At 39.0% G+C, this 12,441-nt stretch overlaps 1 protein-coding gene across 3 annotated transcripts in view; it reads right to left on the reverse strand.

The window, feature by feature from the left end:
- The window catches only part of LOC103226369 (protein FAM221A), a 165,019-nt gene that overhangs the window by 105,284 nt on the left and 47,294 nt on the right, over window positions 1-12,441 (reverse strand). For all 3 annotated transcript variants that reach the window (XM_073009052.1, XM_073009053.1, XM_073009054.1), the window contains exons 5-6: window positions 2,701-2,775; window positions 772-930 (exon numbers count right to left, since the gene is read on the reverse strand). In XM_073009052.1, coding sequence (XP_072865153.1) covers window positions 772-930; window positions 2,701-2,775 — 234 coding nt within the window. The remainder of the gene's footprint in view (window positions 1-771; window positions 931-2,700; window positions 2,776-12,441) is intronic.

Raw genomic sequence — 12,441 nt, forward strand, 5'->3', positions numbered from 1 at the left:
AACTAGAAGCCACATGAGCAAAACATCTACTGCCAATTATTACATCAAACAGTATCAGCCTCTGCCAAAATGATAAAATCTGATTATAACTCCGTTAATTTCAAATTTGTGGTATTTATGATCAGGACTAGGTAAAGATCACTTTTATTTAATAAATACCTTCCCAAAACAATTATAGAAATAACTGCATTCATTATTTTTTCCATCATATAAGAGACTATCCTTGGCCAGACGCAGTGGCTCATGCTTGTAATCCCAGCACTTTGGGAGGTCAAGGTGGGCAGATCACCTGAGGTCAGGAGTTCGAGACCAGCCTGGCTAACATGGTAAAACCCCGACTCTACCAAAAATACAAAAATTACCTGGCCATGGTGGCACAGGCCTGTAATCCAGCTATTCGGAAGGCTGAGGCAGAAGAATTGCTTGAACCTGGGAGGCAGAGGTTGCAGTGAGCCGAGATCATGCTACTACACTCCAGCCTGGGCAACAAAGTGAGACTCCATCTCAAAAAAAAAAAAAAAAAAGACTATCCTTTTAAACATCAGAAGAAACTATTTATATATATTACATATGTATATGTCATTCTTACCTGTTCAATGTTTACCTAGCAAAAATAAGCATAAATATGTAATTGCTTTCTAATTATAATTCCTATTTTTCACTAATTTATACAGACTTTTCTATTCAAGTAAAATTTAATTATACTTACATTTTGTTTCAAGCACATAGTTTTACTTTCATTAGCAAAAATATTTAAAATCCATGACTTGCCTGATCAAACTGGGTAACTTCTTGATTAGAAGGAATGTGTAGCCCCCAAAGTTTATACTTTTTGGCAACACTAGAAAACTGCAGCTCCAAAGGAATTTCAACTATATCAGATCGATTTAGAATTTCAGTATTTCCATAGTCAATGTACCGCACCAGACACTGGAAAAAATAAGAGACAAATACTAATACTGACCCCAGATTAAATATTTACAAAGAAACCACCAATTTGCTGCTCTCTGTTAATGACCTGTATATCAAAATAGCATTCTTATCTCAAAATGACAAAATACATTCAGAAATAGCTCTCTAATAATATCTTCAAAATAAAAAAAAAAATCCACAGTCCATGAAATTCCAGTGATTTCTTTACTTGCTACTAGTTAAATTCCAACAGTACCATTTCTCATTAGGGTGTTTTTTGTTTTTAGACAATTGATATTTTAAATAAACATCAACCTATGAAGCTTACAGCCCTCTCCTGTTTCTCCTAATGTTAAAATCAAGCAACATTCAATTCAATTTCAAGTTGGAAAGAATAAAATCTGAAAAGAAAGGCAAAGTTATCAAACTTCCTTTGATACAATTAAACTCACTCCAGGTAGACCATGTAAACTAATCAGATTCACCACCCTTACCTCCAGCTCTACATCCGTTTAAAAAGTAAAAAAGAAAAATAGTTATTTCAAGGTCAAACATCACGTTGCCCTTTAATTTAAAAAATTAAAGCCAAGTGAAAAGCAAATGCAAAATATAATCTCCAGTTGTCAAATCACAGGAGAAAGGTCAATTAGAAAGTTCCATTCCACTAAAACAAACCATTATCTATGACAGCAAAAAATGAGATTTTTTTTAAACCAAGTTATTCAGAATACTAATCAAATTGTTACATCTTAGCATCTTATTACACCAAAGAAAATATTTATAAAACATACACATTTTTAATTTTTTATCTTTTATCCTTAATCGCTTTCCCAGGTTCAGTAAAAACATACATATTATAATTTAAGTACAGAAAGCAGGTGTAGAAAAAACACTAAAGGAAATCCTACAGAGGTGCTTTCACACAGCCTGCAATATGCAACTGTCACCAAACAGCTATTCAGAATTCTATCTCCCGAAATCCTCTTAAAAATCCTCCAAGAATTCGCAATGTTTTAAAAAAAAAAAAAAAAAAAAAAGCTTAACACAAAGAAAACTCACCACATTTAACCCAGGCACAAGGAAGTGGCAAATCAATCATTATTATTAACAATATTCACATCAACTAAATAAAAGATATACCTAACTTCAGAAGGATCAATCAAAATGTTCTTCTCCTACTCATAAAGCTTAATAGAAAGAACATTTAAAATTTACTCATTAGCAAGAACCAAATATAATTATTAAGATCTGAGGTAGGCTGGGCACAGTGGCTCACTCCTGTAATCCCAGAACTTTTGGAGGCTGAGGTGGACGGATCACCTGAGGTCAGAAGTCCGACCAGCCTCATCAACATGGTGAAACCCCTTCTCTACCAAAAATACAAAAATTAGCCAGTGTGGTGGTGGGCGCCTGTAATCCCAGCTACTTGGGAGGCTGAGGCAGGAGAATAGCTTGAACCTGGGAGGAGGAGGTTGCAGTGAGCCAAGATCGTACCACTGCACTCCAGCCTGGGCGACAGAGAAAGACTCCGTCTCAAAGAAAAAAGAACTGAGACAAAAAGAACTAGGCACCAAAAATAACCTACATATTATATAATCTATTCTTGAATAATCTGAGGTGATTATAAAACAACATGTTTTTTAGTAATTAATTTCTTCCATGTTTTAATCACTTGAACCAGATATCACTACTATGAATAAGCAATGAAGGGGTAAATAAACATCAAATTTTGGAGCCACAATAAATATTTCTTAAAGAAAAAAAATGAATGAACGGTTAATTTCCTGCCTTTTCATCGCTGATGATTTTCAGTACTTTGCATCTGTACCAACACTTATCTTCAGAAAATAATCCACCATAAATCTACAAAGAGAAAAGAAAGCAAAATTACTTGGCATCTTAATGAAGTACAAAGCATGCTGAGTAGATCAGAATAAAGGTTAGCATTTAAGCTCTTCCTATATGTCAGTAAGTACTTTATGCATAACTTATTTAATTCTCACAATCCTATGGGGCAGGTACTTTGTTTATGCCACCATGTACCGAAAGACATAAACTAGTAAACTGCAGAACCAAGATTCAAACTTCTGACTTCAGAGTTCATTATGCTATTCTGCATCTCCAAAATGAGGAGGGAGGGGTATAAAAAGCAAAATAAAAATAAAAATAAAAAAATTTAAGGCACAAGCATCAAATACTTAAAATCATACTATTATAATGTCTGAGGCAATAATTGGTAATATTTTTTTAACATAAACATGCCAAGTACATGGCACATAAGTCTAACTCTCAACTACAATGGAATCCACATTTGCTACCAACCAAGAAAGATTTCATACTTTTTACTTTATGTATAAGGAGATTAGTGCTATTAAGTAGATAAAACTAAATTAGATAATATCTTTAATACTGAACTTTATTTTATATTTCAGTTGAATGATGTTTAATAAAAGAATAAAGAGAAAATTTACGTACTTTCAATCTTTTTTTTTTTTTTTGAGACAGGGTCTCATTCTGTCACCAGGCCTGGAGTGCAGTGGAACAATCATGGCTCTCTGCTAACTTGACCTCCCCAAGCACAGGTGATCCTCCCACCCCAGTCCCCAGGGTAGCTGGGAACATGGGCACGCACCACCATGCCTGGGCCCTTCTTTTTTTTTTTTTTAAGAGGCAAGGTCTCACCACGTTGCCCAGGCTGGCTTTCATTTTATCGAACTTCAAAGTAGCCTTAGCACTACTGGCATTTGGGACTGGATGAGTCTGTGTTTAGAAGCAGAATGGGGCTGTCCTCTGCCCTGTGCATTGTAAAACGTTTATCAACATCCCTTCTGGCCTCTACACACTAGATGCCAGTAGCACCACTTCCAGTTGTGACAAGCAAAAATGTCTCCAAACACTGTCAAATGTCTCCTGAAGGTGTCTATGATTTAGATGGATATCACCCACCAAATGGCATGTTAAAATCTGATTCCCAATGATGGAAGTGGGGCCTGGTAGGAGGTGTTTGGATAGTAACTGCAGATCCCTAAAAATGGCTTGGTGCCATTCTTGTGGAAGTGAATGAGTTTTCACTCATAGTTCCTAAGAGAACTAGTTGTTGAAAAGAGCCTGGCACCTCTTCCTCCCTCTGCTTCCTCTCTCACCATGTAATCTACAGACACTCGCTCCTCTTCACCTTCTACCATTTGTGGAAGCACACTGAGTCCCTTGTTAGAATTGCATAAAAAGCAAAAAAAAACTTTTTTTTAGAAGATACAAGCATCAAACACTTAAAATCATACTATTTTAATGTCTGAAGACATAACTGGTATAATTTTTTTAAAAACATAAACATGCGAAATACATGCCACTTAAGTCTAACTCTCAACTATACTCTGTTGGAGCTATGCTTTTTGTACAGCCTACAGAACCATGAGCCAAATAAACCTCTTTTCTCTATAAATTACCCAGTCTCAGGTATTCTTTCACAGTAACAAAAATGAAGTAAGACATGATTGGATTGAGAAGGATACAAAAATCACTGCAGGCTGATAATTACTTTTTTTGAGATAAAGTTTTACTCTGTTGTCCAGGCTGGAGTGCAGCAGCATGATCATAGCTCACTGTAGCCTCAAACTTCTGGGCTCACGCAATCCTTCCGCCTCAACCTCCCAAATATCTGGGGCTACAGGCACACGCACCGTACCTAGCCTTTTTTTTTTTTTTTTTTTGAGAAACAGGGTCTCGCTACATCGCCCAGACTGGTTTTGAACTCCTGGCCTCAACCAATTCTCCTGCCTTGGCCTCCCAAAGTGCTGGGATTACAGGCATGAGCCCCCATGCCTGGCCTTAACCACTTTAAATCATACAGTCTCAATTGGGGCAATATCCCTAAGGGGAAGAAAAGTGGTTCTTATGGAGAGTTGGAAATCTTAAATATTACAATGGTCTATAGCCCTCCAAAGTTCAACCCTACTGATAACATAGTTATTATATACTGTATATCTGTAGCAGTAAAATATCTGAAGGGGAGAAGGCCCATTAGGCCATTAGGCAGAAAACAAGTCTAAAAATGCTCCTTAGGAGGGAATAATGAGAAAAATGGCTGAAGAACACTGCTTTAAGTTATGGATTATAAAATTAATTTCAATGTATCACTCTGAACTAGGGCAAATCCACAGATTTATTTTATGAAACCTAAACACCAAACCTATTCACCAGAACAATACAGTACACATAAATTCAGACAAACAAATAAGTAACAGTTCAAATGCTACAAAGGATTAGTGTATTCAATTCATAATTTACTCTGGTTTCTTCAGCTAACATTCAACAACTAAAGGACAAGAGAGAGCAGTAACAGTACGGTACTCTCTCCCAACCCTCTTACTTTATTTTCTGGTAAGCAAACAGGGGTAGTAGCAAAAATAGCTGACAATTAACAGTCCTAACCAATTTCAATCCCTGCAAAAGACTGAATCAACTTTAATTAAGGCTTTGTAATAACATCACAATACGATTAATAATTTGGTATAAGGTAAGTGACAGAAATGCAATGGTTTATTGCAAACCAGGTGAGGCAGGGCTAGGGACACTTATGTTCAAGAATAGAGCTGGTACTCAACAAAGTGAAGAATCCGAAGTTCGTGGCTTTGTTAGTGTAATACAACCACCAAAACATACAAATCTATCCCAGGTAGATTTATCTGTCCTCATGACATAGCGAAAACTACATATTCACTCTCGTTGTGCCTGGGCCCAATCTTCTCCTCCTACAACTCCACTATTCACAGCCTATGACCCTCCTACATGGTGGCAGAGGAAGAGAACCACTTAGATCACTAAGGAAAACTGACAAAGTGTAATCCATTTATGAACAATCAGAAGTAGCTGATTAATCACTTAAAATCAGATGCCTATTACTGATGCTTGTATAAATTTCTGATAATATAATTAATATTATATTCAATAGAAGAAAAGGAGTATGTCTTAATTTTTAACAATATTAAACATAGTCATTGGTCAGGTGCAGTGGCTGACACCTGTAAATACCCCCATAAAAAATATTTTAAAATTGAGGAATGGATTGGCTCCAGTGATGGGTCTCAGATGGGCTAATTTTTATAGACACAGCATCTGAAAGAAACCTGTCAAGGTATCATATAGAGACACTTATCTGCATGCTCATTCTCCATTAATATAGAAGGGAGAACTGGTATTAGATTCTTTTCAACGAATAAAAGTAAACTCAAGATTTATAAAGAAAAGAGGAGAGAGAGGTTCCAACATGGCCGAATAGGAAAAGCTCCAGTCTGAAGCTCCCAGCATGAGCAACAGAGAAGACGGGTGATTTCTGCATTTCCAACTGAGGTACCAGGTTCATCTCACTGGGGCTTTGTCAGACAGAGGGTGCAGCCCACGGAGCAGGGCAGGGCATCACCTCACCGGGAAGTGCAAGAGGTTGGAGAACTCCCTTTCCTAGGAAAGGGAAGCCATGAGAGATGGTTCCTGGAAATTCAGGACACTCCCACTCTAATACTGGGCTTTTCCAATGGCCTTAGCAGACGGAACACCATGAGATTATATCCCACGCCCACAGAGCCTCGCTCACTGCTAGCACAGCAATCTGAGATCAAACTGCAAGGAGACAGCAAGGCTGGGGTAGGGGCGCCCACCATTGCTGAGGCTTGAGTAGGTAAACAAAGCAGCCTGAGAGATCGAACTGTGTGGGGTCCACCACAGCTCAAGGAGGCCTGCCTGCCTCTGTAGACTCCACCTCTGAGGGCAGGGCATAGCTGAACAAAAGCCAGCAGAAACTTCTGCAGACTTGAACGTCCCTTTCTGACAGCTTTGAAGAGAGTAGTGGTTCTCCCAGCACAGAGTTTGAGATCTGAGAATGGATAGACTGCTTCCTCAAGTGGGTCCCTGACCTCCAAGTAGCCTAACTGGGAGACACCTCCCAGTAGGGGCCGAATGACACCTCATACAGCTGGGTGCCCCCTGAGACAAAGCTTCCAGAGGAAGGATCAGGCAGCAATATTTGCCTTTCTGCAATATTTGCTGTTCTGTAGCCTCCACTGGTGATACCCAGGCAAACATGGTCTGGAGTGGACCTCCAGCAAACTCCAACAGACCTGCTGCTGAGGGTCCTGACTGTTAGAAGGAAAACTCACAAACAGAAAGGACATCCACATCAAAACCCCATTGTACATCACCATCATCAAAGACCAAAGGTAGACAAAACCACAAAGACAGGGAGAAACCAGAGCAGAAAAGCTGAAAATTCTAAAAGCAGAGCACCTCTTCTCCTCCAAAGGAACGTAGCTCCTCACCAGCAATGGAACAAAGCTGGAGGGAGAATGACTTTGACGAGTTGAGAGAAGGCGGCTTCAGATGATCGGTAATAACAAACTTCTCCAAGCTAAAGGAGGATGTTCAAACCCATCACAAAGAAGCTAAAAACTTTGAAAAAAGACTAATGGCTAACTAGAATAAACAGTGTAGAGAAGTCCTTAAATGACCTGATAGAGCTGAAAACCATGACATGAGAAGTACATGACGCATGCACAAGCTTCAGTAGCTGATTTGATTAAGTGGAAGAAAGGGTATCAGTGATTGAAGATCAAATGAATGAAATGAAGCAACAAGAGAAGTTTAGAGAAAAAAAGAGTAAAAAGAAACGAACAAAGTCTCCAAGAAATATAGGACTATGTGAAAAGACCAAATTTACATCTGATTGGTGTACCTGAAAGTGACAGGGAGAACAGAACCAAGTTGGAAAACACTCTTCAGGATATTATCCAGGAGAACTTCCCCAACCTAGCGAGGCAGGCCAATATTCAAATTCAGGAAATACAGAGAACGTCACAAAGATACACCTTGAGAGGAGCAACTCCAAGACACATAATTGTCAGACTGACCAAAGTTGAAATAAAGGAAAAAATGTTAAGGGCAGCCAGAGAGAAAGATCGGGTTACCCACAAAGGGAAGCCCATCAGACTAACAGCAGATCTCACGGCGGAAACTCTACAAGCCAGAAGAGAGTGGGGGCCCAATACTCAACATTCTTAAAGAAAAGAATTTTCAACCCAGAATTTCATGTCCAGCCAAACTAAGATTCCTAAGTGAAGGAGAAATAAAATCCTTTACAGACAAACAAATGCTGAGAGATTTTGTCACCACCAGGCCAGCCTTACAACAGCTCCTGAAGCAAGCAATAAATATGGAAAGAACAACTGGTACCAGCCACTGCAAAAACATGCCAAATTGTAAAGACCACCAATGCTAGGAAGAAACTCCATCAACTAACGAGCAAAATAACCAACTAACATCACAATGACAGGATCAAATTCACACATAACAATATTAACCTTAAATGTAAATGGGCTAAATGCTCCAATTAGAAGACACGGACTGGCAAACTGGATAAAGAGTCAAGACCCGGCCAGGCACAGTGGTTCATGCCTGTAATCCCAGCACTTTGGGAGGCCGAGACAGGCAGATCATGAGGTCAGGAGATGGAGACCATCCTGGCTAACACGAAGAAACCCCATCTCTACTAAAAATACAAAAAATTATCCAGGAGTGGTGGTGGGCGCCTGTAGTCCCAGCTACTCAGGAGTCTAAGGCAGGAGAATGGCGTGAACCTGGGAGGTGGAGCTTGCAGTGAGCCGAGATCGCACCACTGTACTCTAGCCTGGGCAACAGAGCAAGACTCCGTCTCAAAAAAAAAAAAAAAAAAAAAAGTCAAGACCCATCAGTGTGCTACATTCAGAAGACCCATCACATGTGCATAGGCTCAAAATAAAGGGATGGAGGAAGATCTACCAAGCAAATGGAAAACAAAAAAAGGCAGGGGTTGCAATCCTAGTCTCTGATAAAACAGATTTTAAACCAACAAAGATCAAAAGAGACAAAGAAGGCCATTATATAATGGTAAAGGGATCAATTCAACAAGAAGAGCTAACTATCCTAAATATATATGCATCCAATACAGGAGCACCCAGATTCATAAAGCAAGTCCTTAGAGACTTACAAAGAGACTTAGACTCCCATACAATAATAATGGGAGACTTTAACACCCCACTGTCAACATTAGACAGATCAACGAGACAGACAGTTAACAAGGATATCCAGAAATTGAACTCAACTCTGCACCAAGAGGACCTAATAGACATCTATAGAACTCTCCACCCCAAATCAACAGAATATACATTCTTCTCAGCACCACATCACACTTATTCCAAAATTGACCACATAGTTGGAAGAAAAGCACTCCTCAGCAAATGTAAAAGAACAGAAATTATAACAAACTATCTCTCAGACCACAGTGCAATCAAACTAGAACTCAGGATTAAGAAATTCACTCAAAACCACTCAACTACATGGAAACTGGACAACCTGCTCCTGAATGACTACTAGGTACATAACGAAATGAAGGCAGAAATAAAGATATTCTTAGAAATCAATGAGAACAAAGACACAATGTACCAGAATCTCTGGGACACATTTAAAGCACTGTGTAGAGGGAAAATTATAGCACTAAATGCCCACAAGAGAAAGCAGGAAAGATCTAAAATTGACACCTTAACATCACAATTAAAAAAACTAGAGAAGCAACAGCAAACACATTCAAAAGCTAGCAGAAGGCAAGAAATAACTAAGATCAGAGCAGAACCGAAGGAGATAGAGACATAAAAAACCCCTCAAAAAATCAGTGAATCAGGGAGCTGGTTGTATGAAGAGATCAACAAAACTGACAGACTGCTAGCAAGTCTAATGAAGAAAAGAGAAAAGAATTAAATAGATGCAATAAAAAAATGATAAAGGGGATATCACCACTGATCCCACAGAAATACTGACTACCATCAGAGAATACTGTAAACACCTCTACGCAAATAAACTAGAAAACCTAGAAAAAATGGATAATTTCCTGGACACATAAACCCTCCCAAGACTAAACCAGAAAGAAGCTGAACCCCTGAATAGACCAAAAACAGGTTCTGAAATTGAGGCAATAATTAATAGCCTATCAACAAAAAAAGTCCAGGACCAGACGGATTCACAGCCAAATTCTACCAGAGGTACAAACAGGAGCTGGTACCATTCCTTCTGAAACTATTCCAACCAATAGAAAAAGAGGGAATCCTCCTTAACTCATTTTATGAGACCAATATCATCCTGATACCAAAGCCTGGCAGAGACACAAAAAAAAAAAAAGAGAATTTTAAACCAATATCCTGATGAACATCAACGCAAAAATCCTCAATAAAATACTGGCAAACCGAATCCAGCAGCACATCAAAAAGCTTATCCACCACGATCACATCGGCTTCATCCCTGGGAAACAAGGCTGGTACAACATACGCAAATCAATAAACATAATCCAGCATATAAACACAGCAAAAGACAAAAAACACATGATTATCTCAACAGATGCAGGAGAGGACTTCGACAAAATTCGACAGCCCTTCATGCTAAAAACTCTCAATAAACTATGTACTGATGGGACATATCTCAAAATAATAAGAGCTATTTATGATAAACCCACAGCCAATATCATACTAAATGGTCAAAATCTAAAAGCATTCCCTTTGAGAACTGGCACAAGACAGGGATGCCCTCTCTCACCACTCTTATCCAACATAGTGTTGGAAGTTCTGGCCAGGGGAATCAGGCAGGAGAAAGAAATAAAGGGTATTCAATTAGGAAATGAGGAAGTCAGATTGTCCCTTGTTTGCAGAAGACATGATTGTATATTTAGAAAACCCCATTGTCTCAGCCCAAAATCTCCTTCAGCTGATAAGCAACTTCAGCAGAGTCTCAGGATACAAAATCAATGTGCAAAAATCACAAGCATTCTCTTACACCAATAACAGACAGAGAGCCAAATCATGAGTGAACTCCCATTCACAATTGCTTCAAAGAATATAAAATACCTAGGAATCTAACTGACAAGAGATTTGAAGGACCTCTTCAAGGAGAACTACAAACCACTGCTCAACAAAATAAGAGGACACAAACAAATGGTAGAACATTCCATGCTCATGGATAGGGAGAATCAATATCGTGAAAATGGCCATACTGCCCAAGGTAATTTATAGATTCAATGCCATCCCCATCAAGCTACCAATAACTTTCTTCACAGAATTGGAAATAAATACTTTAAAGTTCATATGGAACTAAAAGAGTCCACACTGCCAAGACAATCCTAAGCCAAAAGAACAAAGCTGGAGGCATCACGCTACCTGACTTCAAACTATACTACAAGGCTACAATAACCAAAACAGCATGCTACTGGTATCAAAACAGAGATACAGACCAATGGAACAGAACAGAGCCCTCAGAAATAATACCACACATCTACAACCATCTAATCTCTGACAAACCTGACAAAAACAAGAAATGGGGAAAAGATTCCCTATTTAATAAATGGTGCTGGGAAAATTGGCTAGCCATAAGCAGAAAGCTGAAACTGGATCCCTTCCTTACATCTTATACGAAAATTAATTCAAGATGGATTAGAGACTTAAACGTTAGACCTAAAACATAAAAACCCTAGAAGAAAACCTAGGTAATACCATTCGGGACATAGGCATGGGCAAGGACTTCATGTCTAAAACACCAAAAGCAACGGCAACAAAAGCCAAAATTGACAAATGGGATCTAATTAAACTAAAGAGCTTCTGCACAGCAAAAGAAACTACCATCAGAGTGAACAGGCAACCTACGGAATGGGAGAAAATGTTTGCAATCTACTCATCTGACAAAGGGCTAATATCCAGAACCTATAAAGAACTCAATCAAATTTACAAGAAAAAAACAAACAACCCCATCAAAAAGTGGGCAAAGGACATGAACAGACACTTCTCAAAAGAAGACATTTATGTAGCCAACAGGCACATGAAAAAAATGCTCATCATCACTGGCCATCAGAGAAATGCAAATTAAAACCACAATGAGATATCTTCTCACACCAGTTAGAATGGCAATCATTAAAATGTCAGGAAACAACAGGTGCTGGAGAGGATGTGGAGAAATAGGAATGCTTTTACACTGTTGGTGGGAAACTAGTTCAACCATTGTGGAAGACAGTGTGGCGATTCCTCAAGGATCTAGAACTAGAAATACCATTTGACCCAGCCATCCCATCACTGGACAAACACTCAAAGGATTATAAATCAAGATGCTATAAAGACACACGCACCTGTATCTTTATTGCGGCACTATTCACAATAGCAAAGTCTTGGAACCAACCCAAATGCCCATCAATGATAGAGTGGATTAAGAAAATGTGGCAGATATACACCACGGAATACTATGCAGCCATAAGAAAGGATGAGTTCATGTCCTTTGTAGGGACATGGATGAAGCCGGAAACCATCATTCTGAGCAAACTATCACAAGGACAGAAAACCAAACACTGTATGTTCTCACTCATAGATGGGAAATGAACAATGAGAACAGTTGGACACAGGAAGGGGAACATCACACACCAGAGCCTGTTGTGGGGTGGGGGGAGGGAGGAGGGACAGTATTAGGAGATAAACC

This window comes from Chlorocebus sabaeus, chromosome 21 (genome assembly GCF_047675955.1).
Source record: "Chlorocebus sabaeus isolate Y175 chromosome 21, mChlSab1.0.hap1, whole genome shotgun sequence".
In the NCBI taxonomy this organism is placed as follows: Eukaryota; Metazoa; Chordata; class Mammalia; order Primates; family Cercopithecidae; genus Chlorocebus; species Chlorocebus sabaeus.